Below are 21,347 nucleotides of genomic sequence, written 5' to 3' on the forward strand. Positions count from 1 at the left end.
AAGCCTCTTTTCAAAAGCAAGCCGCGGCTTTACAACTAAAGGTGGCAGTTAAGGGGGTGAAATACCTGGGAATCACACTGACCGACCGGATAAACTATATAGAGAAAACTACCCCCAACAACTAGAAGAAAAGCAAACGGGATGTGGAGAGGTGGAATCCCCAGTCAACATTGTGGTGGGGCCGGATCGTAGCAGTAAAAATTACCATTCTCTCCCGAGTCATGTACCTATTTCAGGCACTACCGATAAGAGTCCCGGCTAAATACTTTAAAGTCCTGACAAAAATAATAATGACATACATATGGAAGAAGAGAGCCCCAGGGTTTCCAGCGCAGTCCTGACGGCACCAAGAACGAGCGGGGGTTGTGCCCTCCCGTATTATGAGGCATCTCAATTATGGGTCCTGAAAGAATGGATCCTGGGAACGTCCCCGAAAATATGGGTAGCTCAAGACAAAGCAGTAGCGACGACCGGTCGCAGAAACTACCTCCTGGTTGGGGACACAATTCAGGCACCCTAACCTACAGATCACTGAGGTAATGAAGGCGACATTGGGTATTTGGGACAAAGCTACACAAAACGAGACACTAAGTAATGACCCAGCCCCATTCATCCCAATGTTTAAAAACCCAGAATTCTATCCGGGCATGGAGAAAGGCTTATACCAGAAGTGGGAAGATGCTGGATGCAAAATGATAGGTGATATGTACCAAACACATATGAACAACTAAACCACTGGCTCCGATCCCCACGGATCAAATATGCAGCGACAAGAACGCTAACCCCGTTCAAAACATACATTCCTACACACGCAGGCACAAAGAAACTTGTCTCCGATACCTATAGGTTCCTGAATGCCCAAACAGAAGAGGTCAAATGGCTATACATAAAAGGTGGGAGAACACGCTAAAGGGCACCCTCTAAAAAGGAACACAGGGAATACATTTGGGAGGCAATGCCTAAACTCACGAGGGCTATCCAGACCAGGGAAATGTGGATGAAGATACTCGTACAACGGCACTACACACCGGAAACACTCCACATGATATATGGAACAGCCCCAAATAAATGCTGGAGAGTGTGTGGAGGGGCAGGGGACTGGAGACACATCTGGTGGGACTGTCCGGCCCTTCAACAATTATGTGGGATGAAATGACATGGAGCCCTAAAAAGCAGTTTGTAACGGCTTAAAGTCTTGCAAAGCAGTAGAAATCAAAAGTTCTTCTAGCTAGAAGGCTTAACCAACGTTGGAGACCCTGTTAAAGGACTTGCAAGGGACATAAGCAGCAGCTTTGGTCTGAGGTAAGGGGGTTGCCCTGGACACCTCAATGTGCACCGCAATGCTCTGGAGCGACTTTCTGAAATCAGGTAAGCCATACCTTTTATCCCCACAGTAACGTAGGTTAGAAGAATGTTTGTGGTGGATGCTCTGCGATGTTGCAGATCTGGACTCTACCACCGGATTCCTTGGTCTGATAACTGAAGGCAGGACAATGGACTGATCTCTTGGCAGCAGTCTCGAGGGAGGATCTTTGGTACAACTTTCAGCAACTTCTCTGGTCACTCTGCGGTTTTGGCGTCTTTTCTGCAGCACCAACAAAGAACGCGATTCGCACGGTCAATCGTCTTCACTTCCTGCAGTCCTGCACTCTGAGGGGGGTTTGAGCAAGTTGGATCAGATCCCTGGAGTGTCCTTGAGGGCTCAGCAGAGATTTGGACGGATTCAGCCTTTCCATGACTATGCACTCGAAATGGGCAGCAGGTCTCCTGGTATTGGGGTTCTGCAGCTCTGGAAACTCACAGGACCTTGGGAGTTTGCCCAAATCAAAGTTTGTCTTGGGACTGATTGTTCCCACCAGCCAAAGGGAAGGAGCCCTCTTCAGAGCTCCTCTGTCGCACAAAAAAAAGGGGTCAGGGCAGCAGTGCCCGCTTCACGGTGTTGCAAAGGGTCTGCAGGCTCTCTGGTCGTCGTCTTCGGTTATTTCAGATTCCAGTGGTGGACTCGCTTTTCACTCCATGAATCTCGCCTTTTATACAGTTCGAGCACACAGTCCTCCTCAATCTCTCTCAGCAATTTACAGAAAGGGTTGTTTGGCTGTCCAGTCAGGAAAGGCAGACCCCCAGTGGGAGCTGGTTCTATTCATGCACTTTGGCAGACAAGGGGCGGGATGGAAGACTCCTCCCCACTTCCTACCTGCCAAGACACTATGGAGCCTAGGATGGGACACCCAAGGGCTCGCACCAAAGGCAAAACTCGCACACCGGCCTCCCCCTGCCAGAACGGTGCCAGGGTTAACAAAGAACAACCACGCTAGTAATGGCGGTACTTGGGTGCCTGTATTGTGAACTACCGAGGCTATGGACACAGCCTGCGGTACAAAAAGTTGCACAATAGTTGGAACACGTCCACTGCCACCAGCCATAACTAGGAGCAGAGAGAAGAAGGGGATGCTAGGTGTCCCTTTGGCACTCCACATAAGGTGGTTTGTGCCAATCTCTCAGATTATAACGTTTTAGGAGATCTTACTCTACAATCAAGAAAATAATCTCAAACGAGGACCGCAAGGGTCCCCAGCAACACTGCCCAAATGGATCTGTGTGCTGCAATAGTAAAATACAGATGTCTTAGTTATGGAGGAAAATAGACCCATAGTACGGGTGTAATGCAAAGAATAGCATTCCAAAAGACAGAGCCCACAAGAATGAATGAGTGGAAAAAGGCTCCACTCATGCAGGATTAAAGAAGGTCCAGAAGTCCAGCAAAAAGTGCTGGGGGCATCTCACTAGGAGTGGGGGTGAAGCATAACAATGGTATATTTCCCTAACAATATTGGGGGAGGAGGAACTGAAATATTGGAACTAGAACTTCTGCAAAAGCCTTAGTTCAGAGGAAAGCCATCCAGCCCTGGTGCCTTCCCTTTTTTCAACTTGAACATTGCTTCCTTGATCTCTCGTGTTGAGATGGAGAAGTCCTCAGTGGTGGTTCCTTGCCACCTGGGGTGGGTGATCCTACTTGTGTAGTAGTTTTATACTAGCGGACGAGGTAGTATCTTCAGGGGTGTACAAGTGTTCTAGAATCTAACCAACTCCTCTGCAATATCATTACTCTTCACTATAATCCCTTGATCGAATTTTAGGCCAGCCACTTTATTTTGTCTCCAGGCGGTTCAGTATTATGCAATGAGGGCACTGGCTTTATTGGCACTGCCCAATAATTTGAAATAACATCTTAATAGAGCAGATGCATTCCTTTTTCTTATCTTGAGGGTTTTGCGATATTTTCTTTCATTGATTGATTCTCTCTGCCACATAGCGTATAAAGTGCCCACATAATTTGACCTGATGGGCATTGCACATCATATACCACAATTTCTGACCTACTTCTGCCTCCATTAAGTAAAAGGAATTCTTGTGTGAAACATTCATTGAGTCAGTGCACACCTGTGAGGTGAGAAGGGCTGTATTCAAACGCCACCTACAACCCCTGAGGGGCTTTGCTACCCAGCCCATAGAGGGCACTTCTGCGGTATGATCAGAAATCACCAATGATGAAATGACTATGGGTTTTGCTACTCATACTTCTGCTTAAGAATGCATACTCCATTCTCGAATGTGAAAGTGTAATCTCAGTCCATTCTCATTTGGGTAATGAATTGGTTCCTCCTCCTGCTGCAGCCGTGGTCTTCTCCGTGGGGCCCTGGTGCATTGTGGTACTTGCAGTCCTAGTTTTGCTTTACTTTGTACTGTGTCCTCCGTGTGGTACATGCTGTTTATATTTTATGAAAAATAAGCGGTGTCTGTCATTTCCGCATTTTCAAACTGAAAACATAAGACCACATTTTATTTTTGTACATTTCTTTTTTTGTACTTTATTTTTTCTTTTTTTTTTTAGTAGGAGAAAAGGTCCCTAATTGTCCCATTGTCACAACAGCAAGGACTTTAAAAATGACTTTGGGGAAAGTGCATGGCCATTAACATTATCACCCTGGGGGTTTAGTGTTTTGTCTGTTATGGGTAACTGGTTTTGCGTGACTCGTACTCATGGATTTCCCATTTTAAACCACAAAAAAAAGGAAACTGGGTAGATGTCCGTCATGAGAAGTCGTAAAGGGGGGTGGGGTGGGTCAGTCACAAAATGAATGTCTTTACACGAAATAAAGACTTGCCTTTCAAGATGAAAATTGTTTGCATTAATTGCATACATATTGGCATTGTTGAGTAAATAGACAAGCACAAGTAGTTCATTTAATCCTTTTTTTGGTCCTTTAAATTTGGGCACATGCAGTCCTACATTGATGGCAAATTCACTTCTGATGCTTGTTAATCTGCTTAGAATCACATGCTGTGCACATAGTCCGACATCCACTGGTCACCGCAGAGTATTGCATCTTGTCTTTCGAGAATCGAAAGGGGACGTCGACATGGGCGTCTTCCATTCTGTTCATGGAAACCATTAATGGCAAAATTCTTACTCCCTCCACCAAAACAAACACTGCTTTTGGAGTCGATCAAAGATGAGGAATACGTGGGAGGACACAATCCATTCGAAGAACAAGTTATTTACCCCTTGTAACTTTCTTTAGATTGGATGTTCCTCCCACGTATTCCTCATCGCCCTCCCAGCCTACTCTGTAGTAGACTTTCCCATGATATTAGTTTTCGCTCCTTCAGAGCCTAGTACGGTCATACCCGTGTTGAGGCGGGTAGTTCTACTTGGGATTCACATGAAAAAACAGAACTGAAGCCAACGGGCGCATGCTATATATGCCTTTGATGATGACATCCTCGAGAAGGAGGCCCTCCAGGGACATCGAGTCGATATCGATGCACCGCGCCCTCTGTCGAAATTCTTTTTTTTCTTCTCAAGCTGGATGTTGAAGATATCAAAGATGAGGAATATGTGGGAGGAACATCCAGTCGAATGAACGTTACCAGGGGTAAGTCAATTGTTCTTTTCCTGCACTGCTCGATCTAACATTGAGGTTGCCATATTTAAATGTCCAGCACACTGAAGACTTAAAACAACTAGCCTGCATGTTGTACTTCGGGCTCCTGTTAATTTGCACAAACTCTCTCATCCTCCTACTTGTCTCAGTGCCCGAGTGTCTATGGGAGTTTGAGTCCATGGACGTCATTGGACTTTTGACTCTTAGATTGTTTTTCAGAGGTTTCACATTAGTACCAAAAGTTGTTGTGGGTGTTTGGGTTAAAGGTTGGGGCCTGACCGGGTAGTGTAAAGAGGTTTCTTGACCTCCTCTACAAGTGGGAACCGTTAGCTGACAATAGGCCATTAAGATCTTGGGTGTCGAAGTGTCTTCCTCATGGAAAAAGAGGGGAAGGGGAATACTTTGTCTCCGCATAAGTGATTCTCGATTATATAGCTGCACTCAGGATCAGGTAGCGGCTGCCGTCCCCTGGCCACATGGGAGGAGGTTCCTACCAGGGAATCCATGATTACACCATTGGATTCATCACAGTGGGTAGCCGGGTTGTGCCAAAAGAGCAGTGCTGTGGGGTAAGACTGTAGTGTCTCTGCACTCTACCAATCCACCCCCTCTTCTCCCAAGCTTGGCCAACTTGATCCTGTCAGTCACCCCAGTGCCTTTCAGTGTGAACTGTTAGTTTATCTTTGGTGTCCCTTTGTGTGCTAAATCGGCAAACAGGACACCAGCCTAAGCTAAAATGATGTAGCTTCACTGTGTAGCACTAAAGTTTCACCTGGTAGCCAAAACCTTGTAATCTAAGAATACCTGCAGACTTTTTCTGCTCCTCAATACCAGCCATCCCTGTTTAATATACATACTTTTCTGCCTTACTATATGACACCTAAGAACCATGTAATATTCATTGTGGGTTAACTATTGCTATATAATGCATGCACAAAAGCTCAGGATAGCCCACTTATTGTGTGCACTAGTTGTCTGTGTAGGGAATGGTAACGCATTAATGGTTGAAACGGGCTGAAATTATTAAACAAATTAGAAAGGATATTACTGACTGTAAATGTTTTCTTTACAACCAAATGTAGCCGAAAAGCCCCTATCAATATTGCTGTAACCGTTTGGTGTTCTATATATTCAGATATTGCTATGTTGGCATTACTGAAGCTGAGCTTGAATCTGAGACGTGGTTTAAAGTGGGGCTATATAGCTGATAAACTATACACCTTTCTTAATTTTCCTATTTTATTTTGGTCTTAAATTCAATTGAATGGATTGTGATGTTCTTCCTCCAATGTGTAGAGAAGCAGACGAGGGATTCAAGAAACCTCTAGAGCGGTTGCTGACTATTTGGCAGGAAAGGAGTGTTTATACCAGTGAGTTCATCCAGCAGCTGCGGTCGACCATAGAGGACCCCAACAGTCCTCCCGAACAGTCAGGTAGGAGGCAGCCACACAAAGGTCAGTGCTTGCAAAGGATGTATAAAGGTCTGCTTGTGTAAGGCGACATTGATAGGTTCTCATAAATATCTGTGGTCACTGAAGTTATTGATTGATATCAGTCTTCCACAAGAATGGGCATGCAACAGGTTTTGTTGAAGGTTGGTGCTTCTGGAAAACAATGATCTAAAATGTTGCCTGAATGTTTGACATTTTGGAAATCAATCACTGTGAGTGCTAGAGGATTTAATGTGTGTCGAACATGTTGGCAAATGCTGCGATTCTTCTAGTCAAAGGCCATAATGCTGGAGGTGTGTCCCTCTGCTGTCAGCATAGTGTTCTGCCGAAAGTCGCTACATTTTCTCATTCATAACATAGGTAAGGTTAGTGTGTACACTATTGTCCTATTGAGCTTTTTTAACTGTATATTTGAGCACTACTGTATTGGATTGTGGCCACTTCAGAGTGCTTTTGTATCTTAGAGGTTGAGGAGATGCATACTGAATCATGTTTACCAATCCGTTAGTATGAGTGATAATTCTATTTTAAGTGTTGAATAAAATGTTTTTGTTTGGATTTTTTTAAAGGCATACATTGTTTCTTATCTTCAGTATTTTAGAAGGTAGGGGGGAGAAGCAGTTCAATATGACTAAGATCTGGATAACCTATATGGCAAGAAGTTACTCTGGGTTCTTTTAAACCTTTTTTTTATTTCTTAGTCTCTTTCCAGAGTTGGATACTTTGCAAACCTGTGCATTTGCTGCGCTGTTTGACTTTGTTGCCATTCTTTTGGATAATCGCAAAAGCATAGCTGGATCTGAGATATCTTGCTATGATTTAATGGGGGAGCCAGGTTTCTGAAATGTCATACACTTTTGCTCCAGAAGGCCTTATGTACAGTGTGTAGCGTATTAAAAATGATCATTTATTTCCATACAAGCCAAAGGATTTATTGGAGCACTGGTAAATGTGATGGGATTTCTTCAAACTAAAGCATGGCAAATTCGCAATGAGATTGCCAGTCTTGAGGGTTTTCTATATACATTTATGATCGTATAGTCTGAATTTGTGCATTCAGTGATCTTACAAACTCTATGCAGTGTTCTGAGCACAGAATGTTGCTTAACATGTCCTTTAAAAGATTTACCTCAGTGTGTTGCCCCAGCTGATGTCCTGTGCTTGCACACTGTCTTGGTGCCATCAAGGACAAGATCTCAATAAAACTTCACCCTTCAAAGACTGAGATTCTTTTAATTTCCTATTCCTTCCACTGTCAAGCAGAAGTTCAATAGGGGCTTTTGTGTGTCCTCTGTAAAATCTCTCGACTCATCTACTTTTTGACCAGTGCACGATCCTGTATTTTTCAATTCTCTCCTTCAGAAGGTTGCCATTTTATTCCTTCCTCTGATAAGTAAGCTGTGTCCAGGCAGTAGCAGCCTCGGGTCTCCCAGCGATGAAGTGAAAAGTACACAAGTTGTACATGGCCTCTCTTTAGCACCATTTAAATGTTACTTATGCAATATTTACATTGCCCGTTAATTGGCTCTTCGTGCCAGACCAGATCGCTTGGCTCCTGCCTACCTATGAATTCCCTGGCTTCCTAATTCTTGATGCTGTGCCCTCAATCGGGAGTTTAGAGCCTGAGGAGGTTCTGGTGGCACATCCAATTATCCAGGATTTCATGCACTGTCATCCTGGGTAGGAACTTGGTGGCAATATTTGAACATGCTACCTCTAAAAATGGGTGCAGGCAAAGTGGGTGCAATGTCACTAAAACTGCTCCTCGGAAGGAGCGACTGCAATGTTGGGGGTTCGTTTGAATAGCGGCAAGAGATAAATGAGAGAATATTGTGGATCTTGTCAATTTTTCTGCACTTTGTGAAGTGTCAGAATTCTTGACCCTTGTTCATCTTCGTTTGATCAGGTTTGGGGGGCTGGTTACAGACTACCTCCTTTATAATTCGGCCCATTGCATGCTGGAAATCTGTAATATGGCAAATACGGGGACTGAGGTGTTCCCATTTGTAAAGAGAAACATTCACAAGATCCCAAAGCGGCCCCTCTAGTGGTGGTCGTGAAAACTGCATCGGTGCAAGCAGAGGAAAGTAAGGGCATCGGAATAAAAACACTCTGTACTTGCCTTGTGGGTGCAAGTCATTGAAATAAAAGCCACACAGACCCTTAACTCCCCCCATTTTTTTCACTTACCTGCTCCGTCTTTTGTCTTCGCCTGGAAGGCATCCAATGCAGTCTGTAGCAGACTCAATCTCCTTTGCTGAGCTGCCTCCCTCTTTCATGACGCAGACAGACGACCCGGAATCCGGAAGCACTTCTGGGTTTCTTGTCATGCGCAGTGGTGCCTGAATGAAAGTAACATCATCAAAGTGCTTTATTCGACACATTTGCTTTTAACATACATGTTCATGTACATCATTCATTCAATACATATGTTGTACATTCGGGATACATACGTCATCCATTAAATCATAAAATCGGGGAATATTGGGGGGCGCTGTTGCGCTTGGTTAAGATGGCCGCCTGAGTGCCGGCTCCGTCCCGCGAGGCATAAGACATCCGAAAATTCTCCGGTTGCCTTCGACATCCCACACTACGGACCCGCTACTCGGACGGCTGACGGGACCGAGCGCCTGTGGGCCGAGTGCCGCCTTCCGGGCCGCCCCAGCGGCCAAGCTACATCCCGCCGAGAGTGCGGCGGGGGCGGGTGCCTGACCCGAGCCGGATCCCGACTCCAGACGATCCTGCCTGAGCCCCGCGGCTCGTGGCCTACTGTGGGGGAGGGGCGTCCTGCCCTGCAGCCGCGGTGGCAATCGCCCGCGTTGTGTTGAGGGCCTTGCCTGCACTACCCTTCCTCACTCCGCCTTGTCAACACAGGAGCCGGGATTCTAGAGCGAACTGCTCCGCTGCCCCGTCCTGGGCGGTGTGTTGTCGCGCCGATCCGGCGCCGTGCGGTGAGCTCCTTGGAACCGCCTCACCTCGGGGTCGGCCCTGGCCCCCAGTCTACTTTTCCTCCGCTACAAGGGACCCCAGAGCGACCTGCTCCGCTGCCCCGTCCTGGGCGGTGTGCTGCCACTCCTTAGTGGATACCCACCCGGCCCCGGCTGACGGGCGGCCCTGGCCCAGTTACATCCTGAGCCGCCCCCTTCCTGCGCCACGGGGGCCGGGATCTGCGCTGGACCCCAGAGCGCCGGGCTCCGCTGCGCCTCCCTGTGCGGTGTGCTGACCACATAAGGGAAACTTCGCCCCGACTCCTGCGTGGTGAGTGATCCTGACCCCCGACCATCTCCACGTCCACCCCTCGGTGGCGATCCCTGCTCATCAACTACCGGACTCCTCCACCCTTCCGAGAGATTGGCTTCAGACACACGGTGGGGCCTGGGGGTGCTCCGCTCCCTGCGTGACTGGGGGCGCCGCCTGTGGTTCTGTCGGATACCGGTGGTCCCGCTACCCCCCCATTGGGGACGGTTCTCTCCTCAGGCCGTGGCACCCACCATCTATGCCTGGTGCCCAACAGGGAACCCTACCTGGATCCCACGTTCAGCTTCTTCCTGGATATTACTGCTGTGGGCGATACAGCGACCCTACCACCCTGATCACGAGCTTGAGGACAACCTGAACTGTCTACTTTTCTGGACCACCCATATTCCTGATCCTTGGCCGGTCTTGCCCCGGGGCTCCGCTTCTCTCCACCTCCTCCAACGCCCCCCGCCATTCGGATCAAGTCTTTCCCACTTCAGCCCCGATATTGGGGTGCCCCCCCTTAACAGTGTTTACTGAGACTGATTGCTGCTCGCTGGTTCCCGCATATATTACCTGGCCGACATCGCCCCTCTCTGGGCCCTCCCGCTGGGAGCGGGGTCGTCGTGGGCTCTCCTGGCGCGCGGCTCGGTCTTCGCCTACGAGCCTGGGTGGATCCTGGTGCCTTGCCTTCTGATTTCACCCAATTCCTTGGTGGATCCGTTGTCCTTTAATTCGCCCTTCCATCGACATCATGTCGACACGCACTGGCAAGAAACAATCCCCCATCAACATCTTCACCAAGCCCTCAGGAAGCAATGGGCCGGAGACGTCCACGCAGGAGCCTTCTGCCCCAGTGGCGCAGGAGCTGTTCGACCCTCAGAAAATGATGGAGTTCATCCGGGATGGATTCACCACAATTCATTGTAAGTTAGACGACATGAATGGCACGATATCCTCCATCAAGGCGCATATGGAGAGAACGGATGGCCGTGTGGCTGGGATCGAGTCGCGGGTGAGCACCACTGTGGACGGCCTGGGCTCCCTCCGGGCGGAGGTCTCTACTCTATCCGCCCGCGTCACTGAGGTGGAGAAGAAAAACGAGGATCTTGAGTCTCGCTCGAGGCGTAATAATCTTTGCATTATTGGGGTACCGGAGCATGGGATACATGAGCCTATGGAGGAATACGTCGAGGGCCTACTGAACCAAATCCTAGATTCCCCTAAACTCTCACCTCAGTTTGCGATTGAAAGGGCCCACCGTGCGCTCACGACGAAACCCAAACCGGGGGCACCCCCACGTCCCATCATAGCAAGGGTCTTAAATTTTCGCGATCGGGATGCCCTCCTCAGGGCGGCGAGACTCATGGGAGACCTTCTCCTGGGCGCAGCTAGGATCCACCTATATCCGGACTTCTCGGTGGCGGTACAACGGGATCGCAAGACCTTTCTGGCGGTCAAGAGAAGATTGCGTGACCATCAGGTCAAATATGCCATGCTATACCCCGCCAAATTACGGATTGAACACGCAAACCGAGTCTACTTTTTCACACTGCCTGAGGAGGCCTCCAGGTTCATAGATGAACACTTTCCCGGCTGAACTGTACCCTCATCAGACACCGCTGTGGGCTCCCCCCGCCGGCGCATTGGAGCGGGTGATGTGTCACTGGCTAGCCAAGGCATTGACAATTCGTGGAAATGGACACCGCTATGTTCCATTGTGATCTCCCGGCGCTGGAGGGGGCCCCCCTTTTATTGAAAGCGACCAGGCCACTCTGATGTCAGATTGTGTGATTGTTCCTATCCTCACTTATGATTGCTCTGTTCGGGGACCCACTGATATGGCAGGAATTGAATGGGCTTGTGGGCAGAATACGCTATGGTCGGCTCCCCACCATTCCACCCCAGAGGCTTACCACACATATCCCTTGCTTTCTTGGTCGCCCGGGGGTCCTGGGATAACCCCCTGGATCCCACAGCGACATGGTGGTATTAGACAGCACTACTCTACATGCTAACTGCTCTCCAATGCTGGTCTGCTCAAGTCATGGTCCTGCATGCACTCATTCTTGTTTGGGTGATCCTCCTGGTCAGCTAGACCCCGTTGACCTATTGTACGCTATTGTTCCCCCTTTGGGCGTCTATGATATACACTAGTCAGACCCCTGCTGGGCGGTTGGGTCATGCTTCCTTCCTTTCGAGCCCTCTTGGGCTCACGTCCCGGTTCCCCCCTGTCACTGTGACACCCCCGGGGCACCGGTGCCCGGGTGCACACACCACCCCGGTCCGGTTGCTCGGGAATTCACATCCTTACATCTCTCGTTTCTTGGTTCATTATCTACTGACCATGCCCGCCTTTCCCTTCCCCTCCACGGGTCCTCCCCTGGACGGGAAACGACATTAATGTCGGGCATCATGTTTATCCTAAAATTGCCTCGCGGTTCGGAGCATTGTCGCCGGGCCAACTCGCAGACCCCCCAGGCGTCGATGCCACTGTTCTGGTTCTGGTTAATTGGTTGTAGGGTCTTCATCCCTCTGGTTGGGGGAGGGATGTGGGAGGGGGAGGGGGGGAAGAGGTTAAATGTTAAAAAAAGCTTGGTGACGACAGGAGGGGTAGAGTTCGGAACACTAAGGCCCCAGGGACATCGCGGTCCTGACCATATTGGTCAACATCCATGGGGAGCACACTTCCATCCACCCGTATTCCTCTATGGCCGACTGAGGTACGGCGCGTGGAGACACTGACATTCATGAGTTGGAATGTTCGAGGTCTGGGTAACCACAAAAAAATGACTGTTACAGCTTCAGGCTGAGAGACATGGGTCTAAAATCCTATTTCTGCAGGAGACACATGCATGTTCCGAGTATTGTGAAAAATTCGCGAAATCATGGGGCCCTCAGAGATACTTCACCACCTACTCCACCCAGAGCCGCGGAGTTATGACCCTGATCCACAGAACCCTCAAATTCATTCCCATCGCTACGTTAATCGATCCCCTGGGCAGATATGTTCTACTTCATGGCGTACTGCAGAATAGGGAGGTGGTCCTCCTCAACATATATGGCCCCAACGTCGATGATCCCGATTTCTATCTACAATTGGTGACCATCTTGGAGAGCTTCCCGCTGGTACCGATTCTCTGGGGAGGCGATTTTAATACGATATTCGACGTAAACCTAGATAGATCTGGGTCCAGACCCCGTCAGCTCTCCAGAGCGGCATATGCTGCACTGTCCTCCCTTCCTCGATTGGCCCTATATGACGCATGGAGGTTCCTTTATCCTGACTCCCGATCTTACTCTTTTTACTCCTCAGTTCACGATTCCTTCTCGCGAATAGACAGGTGGTTGGTATCTGGTGTGCTGATGAGGAGCGTGTCTGGACTGACCATCCTCCCCAGGACCCTTTCCGATCATTCCCCGGTGACAGTCACCTTAGTCTGGGGCCCGGACGGCGGCCGAACCAGACACTGGAGGATGAAACCACTCTCTCTCCTCGACCCGGTTTTCAGCTCCGGGTTGGAGTCGGCCATCGAGGAGTTCTTTGAAATTAACACCAATTCCGTCTCCTCCCAAGCCACCCTCTGGGAATCCTTTAAGGCCTACATCAGAGGCATCGCCCTCTCCAAGGAAAATGGTATCCTTAAGACTATTCGGAGGGAGATTGCAGCTAGCGAAGCCAAATTATCGGCATTGGAGACCCAATACACGTTAGACCAAACCCCAGAAACCCTTGCGTTAATTGGCTCGGAGCTGGATACATTCCGCTCCCTCGCGGACCGTGAGCTGAAGTTTCTGGATAACCCTGGACTTGCTAGGAGATACGGGGAGGGTGAACGCCCAAGCCGCCTGCTGGCTAGACTCCTCCGCCGTGAGCTTGGTGCCCCACCCATTCCTGGAATCGAGAGACCTGATGGCTCCCTGGCCACCTTGCCTGGAGATGTTAATTCTGAATTCCTCTCCTTCTATCAATCTCTATATACTCAATCAGATAAAGCCACTGATGCAGAAATCGATGCCTACCTCGATAATCTTCCCCTCTCGGCTCTCTCTCCTGAGACCGCCGGAGCTCTTGAGAACCCAGTCACCCCTGAGGAGCTCTCGGAGGCTATAGACTCCCTTTCTTCAGGCAAATCCCCGGGATCAGACGGTATACCTGTGGAGTTCTATAAACACTTCAAGTCACTCCTACTCCCCCGTCTAGTTGCGCTATGGGACGAATCGGTGGAACTGGGCCAATTTCCCCCCTCGTTGCGCGAAGCCACCATAACAGTCCTACTAAAACCCAATAAACCTCCTACTCAATGCGGTTCGTACCGTCCACTCTCCCTGATCAATTGCGATGCCAAGATCTACGCTAAAACACTTGCTCTTCGACTTGTCCCTTTCATGCCACATATTATACACCCAGATCAAGCTGGGTTCATCCCAGGCCGCTCCACATCCTTGAATTTGAGGCGGCTATTCAACATTATAAGTAGGGTGAGCCCGAATGTACATGCAGTGGCCGCAACACTCGACATGCAAAAGGCATTTGATTCGGTGTCGTGGAGATATCTCTGGCGGGTACTTGACAAATGTAAATTCGGTCCCACCTTTGTCTCCTGGGTCAGGCTACTTTACTCTAATCCTGTTGCCAGAGTCCGCACAGAGGACCGTTGCTCCCCTCTTTTCCATATAGCCAGGGGCACTAGACAGGGATGCCCCTTCTCCCCCTTAATATTCGCTGTAGCAATGGAGCCATTCGCGGACATGCTTCGCCAAAACCATGCACATAGGGGTCTGCGTACTTCTGGTATCTCGGACATAGTCTCCCTGTACGCTGACGATGCTCTTCTTTTCGTCCGTTCCCCCGAGGCCAACCTGGCCCCAATACTGAAAGACATCGCCTTCTTCGGGCACATCTCCGGTCTCACGGTTAATTGCTCTAAATCAACTCTCTTCCCGCTTACTCCCAGCACACTTCCCCCCCCGGATACCATGGGGTTCGCTTGGGCCCAATTTAAAATTACCTACTTGGGTATAGTGGTGGCTCGTCACATCGAACGGGTCCGCGAGGAGAATTATCAGACATACCTCACAAACCTCACCACCAAACTACAGGGCTGGGCCAAGTTGCCGATTTCGCTGGCGGGCAGGATAGGGGTACTGAAGATGGTGGTACTCCCCCAACTCCTGTATAGATTTGCGAATGTACCGCTATGGCCGGGAACCGAATTCTTTCAATCATTGACACGTAGCCTCAACTCCTTACTTTGGCACTCAGGCGCGGTCCGTCTAAAGCTCAAGACCCTTGCCACCCCCATGGAGGCTGGAGGATTTGGAGCTCCGGACTTCCTTAATTATTGGCTGGCGGCACAACTCCAACACACTGCACACTGGTTCAATGTAACGGATCCCCCCCCCCCACGTCAGACTGGAAAGGTTATCGATCAGTGACCGTGATATCCGATCTCTAGTGGTCACACCCATGCCGGTGTTGTCGGAATCGCTGGATCCCATGACCTGCACATCCCTAGCTTTACATAAATCTTGGCGAATACTGGGTATCATTCACCCCTTTCACGGCAACTTTCCAATTTGGAACTTCCTTCCAGAAGTCCCACATGTCCCACCCTCGGTGGTCCGCACATGGGCCGAGGCGGGATACGAACTACTACGTGACGTATTCAAACAGGGAAACTTTATAGAATGGCCCGACCTCCCGGCCTCCCTTAGGCGGAGACCCTCCGTTTGGCTCCAATACTCATCTCTCCGTGGGGTACTCAAGCGCAAATACATAAGTTTTCCGGCATTGCCACCTGATGAACCTGCAATTACCGAACTATCCTCGCCTTCTCCTATGAGGGGAAAAACCTCCAGGCTATACACCCTGCTCCAAACCAGATCACCCCCCGCATTCTCCAAACTGAGGCACTCCTGGGAGTCAGATCTCGGCTCCGAAATATCTGATGAGCTGTGGACCCGTATGTGTGCACGCACTCAGTTGATCTCCTTTAACTCCCGATTCAAACTAATTCAATTTAAGGTGCTCCACAGATTCCATTATACCCGGGCTAGGTTACACCGTATGTCAAGTGACTCCTCCCCTAGATGCCCGAGATGTGGCAGTGAAGAGGCGGGGTATATACACATGATCTGGTCTTGCTCTCGACTCACCCAATTTTGGACCTCAGTATGCTCCACTATCTCATCTATTCTCGAGTGCCCCATCTCCCCGTCCCCAATGCAGTGTCTATTTCATGATTTTCCAGAGCTTCATCGTGACTCCAGGAGGCTGGCTAGCCTCTGTATGCTACTAGCTGTGCGTACAATCCTACTCTGCTGGCTTCGGCCGAACGCCCCTACTCACGCACAGTGGCTCAGGGCAGTCACGTGGGCCTCTGACACGGAGGAGTCCTGGTCGATGCAACAGCCCGCCCACTCCAGACCTAGGAACATATGGCAAAAATTCCGCTCATACATGTCCTCCACTGTCACCGACTCTGTCCCTGCATCCCCGGACCCTTCTCTCGCCTCAGCTCCAGATGACTCATGATTCTCTCCCAACTGTCTTTGGTCTGTCCTCGCATGTGCCCCCCATCGGTATACGTTGTTCCCTGTACTACCTTATATGATTTCTTCAATTGTACCATACTGATCTGCGATGAACGCGATCCCCTTTGCATTTCCGTTGTATTTACATGCTTTATTGTAATCTGCCTGTGCCTGTTGTACCAAGCTGAATAAACAAAGTTTAAAAAAAAAAAAAAATCGGGGAATATTCACAAACCGTAGAAATACATACAAAGGTACGTCTAAAAGCAGGTTAAGATCTATAGAAAGGCCTTTCTTTGTTCAGTTGCCCAATCAAGAAGCCCCTGTGGGAACCAGGCTCGATAGATTAATCGTACCACAAAGTATGTCATTAGCGATTTTGGTCTATTGGCATAGTATTAGGCCTTCTGCAGCACAATTGGCACATGCCTTCTCGAACATTGGTTGCAGATAGTCGCCTAAGTTATTTATATTTCTCGCAAAACAGCAGAAAATGTAAAGCTGTCTCTAAGCATGAGTCACACAGCTGGCAAGTATCAGAATTATGAGCTTTCCAGCCATGGGTTCATTTTGCAACCTTGAGAGTACCGGACCTAAATTCCATGAATAATGTGCATGCATAGGCCGGAGATATTAAATCAAGGTATTTTTGAGCTCCTTGGTCAGTTTTCAAGGACAGATCGTCCAGCCCTACTTTTAGGCATAGGCAGGAGCTTAGAAAGGTATTCATGCATCCCGTTGGACAGCAGACTTCACCTCCTTTTTAGTGCAATTAGTCAAATTATGTAGATTCTGCCAGATATTAAGCCCAGTACACTTAACTGCTGCATTACAGGTTTAACCTATGGGAGTGAGTGCCCACATGGGTGGCTAAACTGATAAAAGCCTCCTGATATTTTCCAAGCTCCGAGTCACCCGGAGTCTTACCAGGTAGAATACCGGTTTGCAAACCATCCGAGAGACGATTGGCTCTAGGCTGCACTCCAATAACAGGAGGCATTGGGAGGAGTTTCCCTTGGAAAGCTTGATGAGCCTTTTCAAAAACTTGTTCACCACTCTCTCCAGTTTCCGGCAGTTGCTGTGTCCCCATAGTTCAGCTCCATAGAGCGCGGCTGAAGCAGTCTGTACCTTGTAAATATTAACGGGGGATACTGCTCTCTAAATGACCCACAAAGAACTTTTCAAGACAACTGCTATTTTTTCCAAGATGACTTTTTTGATTTTTCAGATTGACCAGACCATGCCCTGGTGTCTGTGAATCTTGCCCCCCGGTAGTCATAATATTTTTCTTTTTAAAGATTAATGCCATCAACTACCAGGCAGCACGCAGGGCTTTGATCTCGTTGCTCTGAATACCTGTTTTTTGGTCTTATTATTTTTTAAGGTCAGGCCCAATTGGCAGCATTTGGTGAGGAAACATTCCAGGCAGCGCCTGATCCCCATAGGTGACGTTGCCAACAGCAATGCATCTTTGGCAAAAAATGCCAGAAATATGTCAGTGCCAAGGCTCGGAGGATCAAACCTACCCACTGAACATTCAGCCACCAATTCCAAGATAACCTAATGTAGAGGCAAAACAGAAGTGGGGCAAGGACACACCTTTGCTGCATGCCCCTGTCGACCCTAAACTGGTCAGTGGTTTCTCCTGAGACCACACCTCACCACAGCTGTGTTTGAGTAAAGTTGACCAATGACTGCTAACTTGTCAGGCAGCCCCCTTTTCATCAATGCATGCAATAGCTGGTCTCTTGGAACACAATGTATCGAAGTCTGCAGGTTTACAAAAACAGTTACACCCGCATTCTCTTAAATACTGTGTATTAATGTCAAGCAAGAGACAGGCAAAAGCATTGGACTACAGTGCTTGTCCCTTGCTGGAAGCCAGCCTGGAGATGAGAAGTAAGGTTGAGGCTACCCGGTCCTGCAGTTGCTTTAGGACCACCTTGGCAAAATATTTTCCAGTGGCATCAAGTAGTGGCATGTAGTTGCTGGCCTTTTCTCTACCGCCTTTTTATTTTATATATCAGCACTACACCAGGAGTCGGGGACCTTGTTGAGTGTAGCCACTGCTGAGAACATTTTCCATAAGATCAGTGCCCAACTTTTGGTTCATCTTTCAATAAGTCAGCTAGTATACTATCTGGGCCTTGGACTTTCTGGCCCTTAGTTCATAGTTCAGAATTGCATTCTGTACCTCTACTAAAGTAATAGTCGTCCTTGATCGATCACAATCAATCGACTCTAAGGCTTTAAAAAAAAATGTTTAAGTCCCTCGGTGTTACCACGCTCATTAGCACACTCATTAGCCGTAACATCTTTATATAACTCACTAAAGTGGTTAAGCCAGTCTTCAGAGGGAACATACAGTGAAGCCTGTTGTCGTTTCTTTATTTGCCACTAAGGCCCTGGAGTTTCACAGAGTTTGATTAGTTTAATTAACAGCTAGCGGGGGTTGTGGTCAATTGCTCTGCGGTCAATAATAGTGAAGCTGTCCACGTTGCCAATCGCTTGCCAGCGCGAAAATGTTGATCCGTGAGGAACATTCAAACACAAAAAACGTGTTCCTTCCTGGTCCATAGACGGTGTTGCCACTACACCGTCCATTACCTACCCTTAGGTTAAGCCCTTTCAGTACCCAGCCTGAGTCTGAACACATGTTTATGGGCCCGGGAGGGGTAACCTGCCTCTTCGTGGGATCTCCCACACAGAGTTTGGTTCATCCCATAGCCCTTTCAGTTCTCTGAGGGGTTTGAACTGTAAATTTAGTGTAACGTTCTAGTTGGAGGGCAGCGCTGCTACTGAATGATACTTTCGAGGGGATTGGGTCCTCCGACGTATTCCATATCTGACAGTAATCACCACAGCTGTGCTGCTTCGGAAAATCTTTCGGCGTCCTGCGTCGATGAAGTGGATACGGTGCCCTCGAGGACCTCCTCCGACGGCCGACGTCACTGGATGTTATAAGTAGGACGCACTGTAGCCTCAGTTACGTTTTTTCCACGAACGTGTTCGCTTCGGAGATCTCGGCGCGCCTTGACTCTTTGGAGTTTCTGTTCTTTATCGGTTCTTCGAACCTGTTAGTTGTGAAGTTTTCCTTCGTAAGATGTCTACCTCGTCTTCCACCCCACGTCCGGGCTTTAAAAAGTGCAGAGACTACGGGTCCAAGATGTCGGTGACGGACGCGCACAGCGCCTGCCTCTGGTGCCTCGGGGAGGCCCATGACACAGATGATTGTGTCGACTGCCAGTCGCTTACGTCCAAAGCCTTGCGGGAGCGCAAGAAGAAACTGTCGGTAGGTAAGGTGTCCAAGCCGAGGTCTGCGGGGCTTTCGACGGACGATTCGAGGGGCGACTCTCCGCATCGTCGTCGGAAGTCCAGTGGGTCTCGGTCCCGGGGTAGGTCCCACCACTCCTCTGTCTCTTCGCGGCACTCCCGGAAGCGCTGCCATCGGTCGCCTTCCCCGTCCTCATCCGAGGACTCCGCCCGTCGGCAGGTCGCTTATCCCACCAAGCATGCGACGCCGGAGAAATGGGCTTCCTTTGGGAAGAAAATGTTAGCGATTCTCGAATCGCAGGGCACTGGTCAGTCCGCACCTCTGAGTGGGCTCGGTCGTGATCGGTCGAGAGACACTGCTCGTACGCCTTCGGGCTCGGGTGGTCAGCACGATTCGCGGGAAAGGTCCCGCTCGGACAAAGGGAATCGTTATCGTCCTGCCCGTTCCAGGTCCCGGTCCTCGACGCGCTCGAGACCGTGTGCACCTGTGGTGTCGTTGATAAAGACGTTGACGCCTGTGGCGCCGTGGTTGTCGACGGACTCTTTCGAGGCTCTGCCTCCGAAGAAGTCGTCAACGCCATCGGTGCCCAGGCCATCGAGGGACACGCTCGGGGCTCCGCACTCGAGGCCTGTGTTGACGTCGTCGATGCTGTCGGCGCCGCGTTCAGCGTTGACGCCGATTCACTCTACGCCTTGAGTTTATTTCAGAGGTGGATGAGGGCTCTGATGATGGCATGATTCCCGATATGATGCCAGATGAGATTCTCTCGGGCCATAGTCAAATTGAGGACCTGCGTCAGTCCCTGCACGATGCCAGTGGTCTGGACACCTCTCTGGAGGTGGAGTTTTGCACTCATGCCGACTCCTTGTACCGGCACCTTATGTCTAGGGTCACCGAGTACTTGGGGTGATCTGCTCCTTACGGATATCCTCGACCACGGTCCACCAACTGACCCGGTACTGGCGTTCCATATGGCTCTACAGAGAAGGGTGGCGGCGGCTTGGACTGCTCCGGAGAGTCTCCCGGCAGTGGGCAAGTCTTTGCCGCGAAAATACCGCCCAGCCAGTAGCGACCCCTGCTACTTATCAAGCACCCCACTCCGGAGAGTTTGGTGCAGGCGGCTACGGCCCCGGCAAAGCAGGCGTCGTATCCTACCATCCCTCCTGATAGGGACGACGAGCATTTTGACGGTTGGGCGAAGAAAGTGTTTTCTTCAGGAGGTATGGCGCTTCAGGCGGCCAACTCCATATGTGCCTTGTCTCGTTTCACGCACACTCTGTGTGGAACTGTTTCCTTAGCGGCTGAACATATTCCCGAAGGGGACGAACGGGATGGTTTCCTTGCTATGGTCCAGGATGGCAAGGATGCCATCTGTGAGGCCGTTCAGTCGGGTTTGGACATGGCAGATATCGTCAGCTGGTCCATGGCGGCGAGCACCGTAATACGCAGGTTTGCATGGTTGCGGAAGTCGGGGTTTGCTCCTGATGTGCAGGCCCGGCTCCTCAACATGCCCTTTGACGGGGAACATCTTTTTGGCAGCAAGGCTGACAAGAGCCTTGAGAGGTTGCAGACCTCCAAAGCTGCAGCAAAGTCGTTGGGCGCTGCAGTTCGACAACCTCTGCCTTTTTGTCCTAGGGGACAGCAATGGAGGGGAGGTTCCTTTCGTTATTACTCATCCTTTGGTAAAGCGAGAGGAGCTGCCAGTCAAAGGGGCCACCGTAGGAGTGCCAGAGGTGGAAAACAAGGTACTCGAGGTGCCAAGGCCGCTCGGGCAGTTGCCTCTTTGCCCTCAGGCAACGCCGCAGCCGCTTCAGCTCAGTCATGAGGCCATATCCCATGGTTCGCCGGTAAGGGGAAGGCTGGCGCAGCATCTTGTAGAGTGGCGTGCCATTACTTCAGATG

At 49.8% G+C, this 21,347-nt stretch overlaps 1 protein-coding gene across 6 annotated transcripts in view; it reads left to right on the forward strand.

Moving 5' to 3' along the window:
* RPRD1B (regulation of nuclear pre-mRNA domain containing 1B) overlaps positions 1-21,347 on the forward strand; it is a 395,744-nt gene that overhangs the window by 131,542 nt on the left and 242,855 nt on the right. For 3 of the 6 annotated variants that reach the window (XM_069652393.1, XM_069652392.1, XM_069652395.1), the window contains exon 3: positions 6,243-6,379. In XM_069652393.1, the coding sequence (XP_069508494.1) occupies positions 6,243-6,379 (137 nt within the window). Of the gene's footprint in view, positions 1-6,242; positions 6,401-21,347 lie in introns of all 6 variants that reach the window. The other 3 variants (XM_069652391.1, XM_069652390.1, XM_069652394.1) reach the window with 1 other exon arrangement.

This window comes from Ambystoma mexicanum, chromosome 3p, assembly GCF_040938575.1.
Source record: "Ambystoma mexicanum isolate Mex_15411 chromosome 3p, UKY_AmexF1_1, whole genome shotgun sequence".
NCBI classification, from domain to species: Eukaryota; Metazoa; Chordata; class Amphibia; order Caudata; family Ambystomatidae; genus Ambystoma; species Ambystoma mexicanum.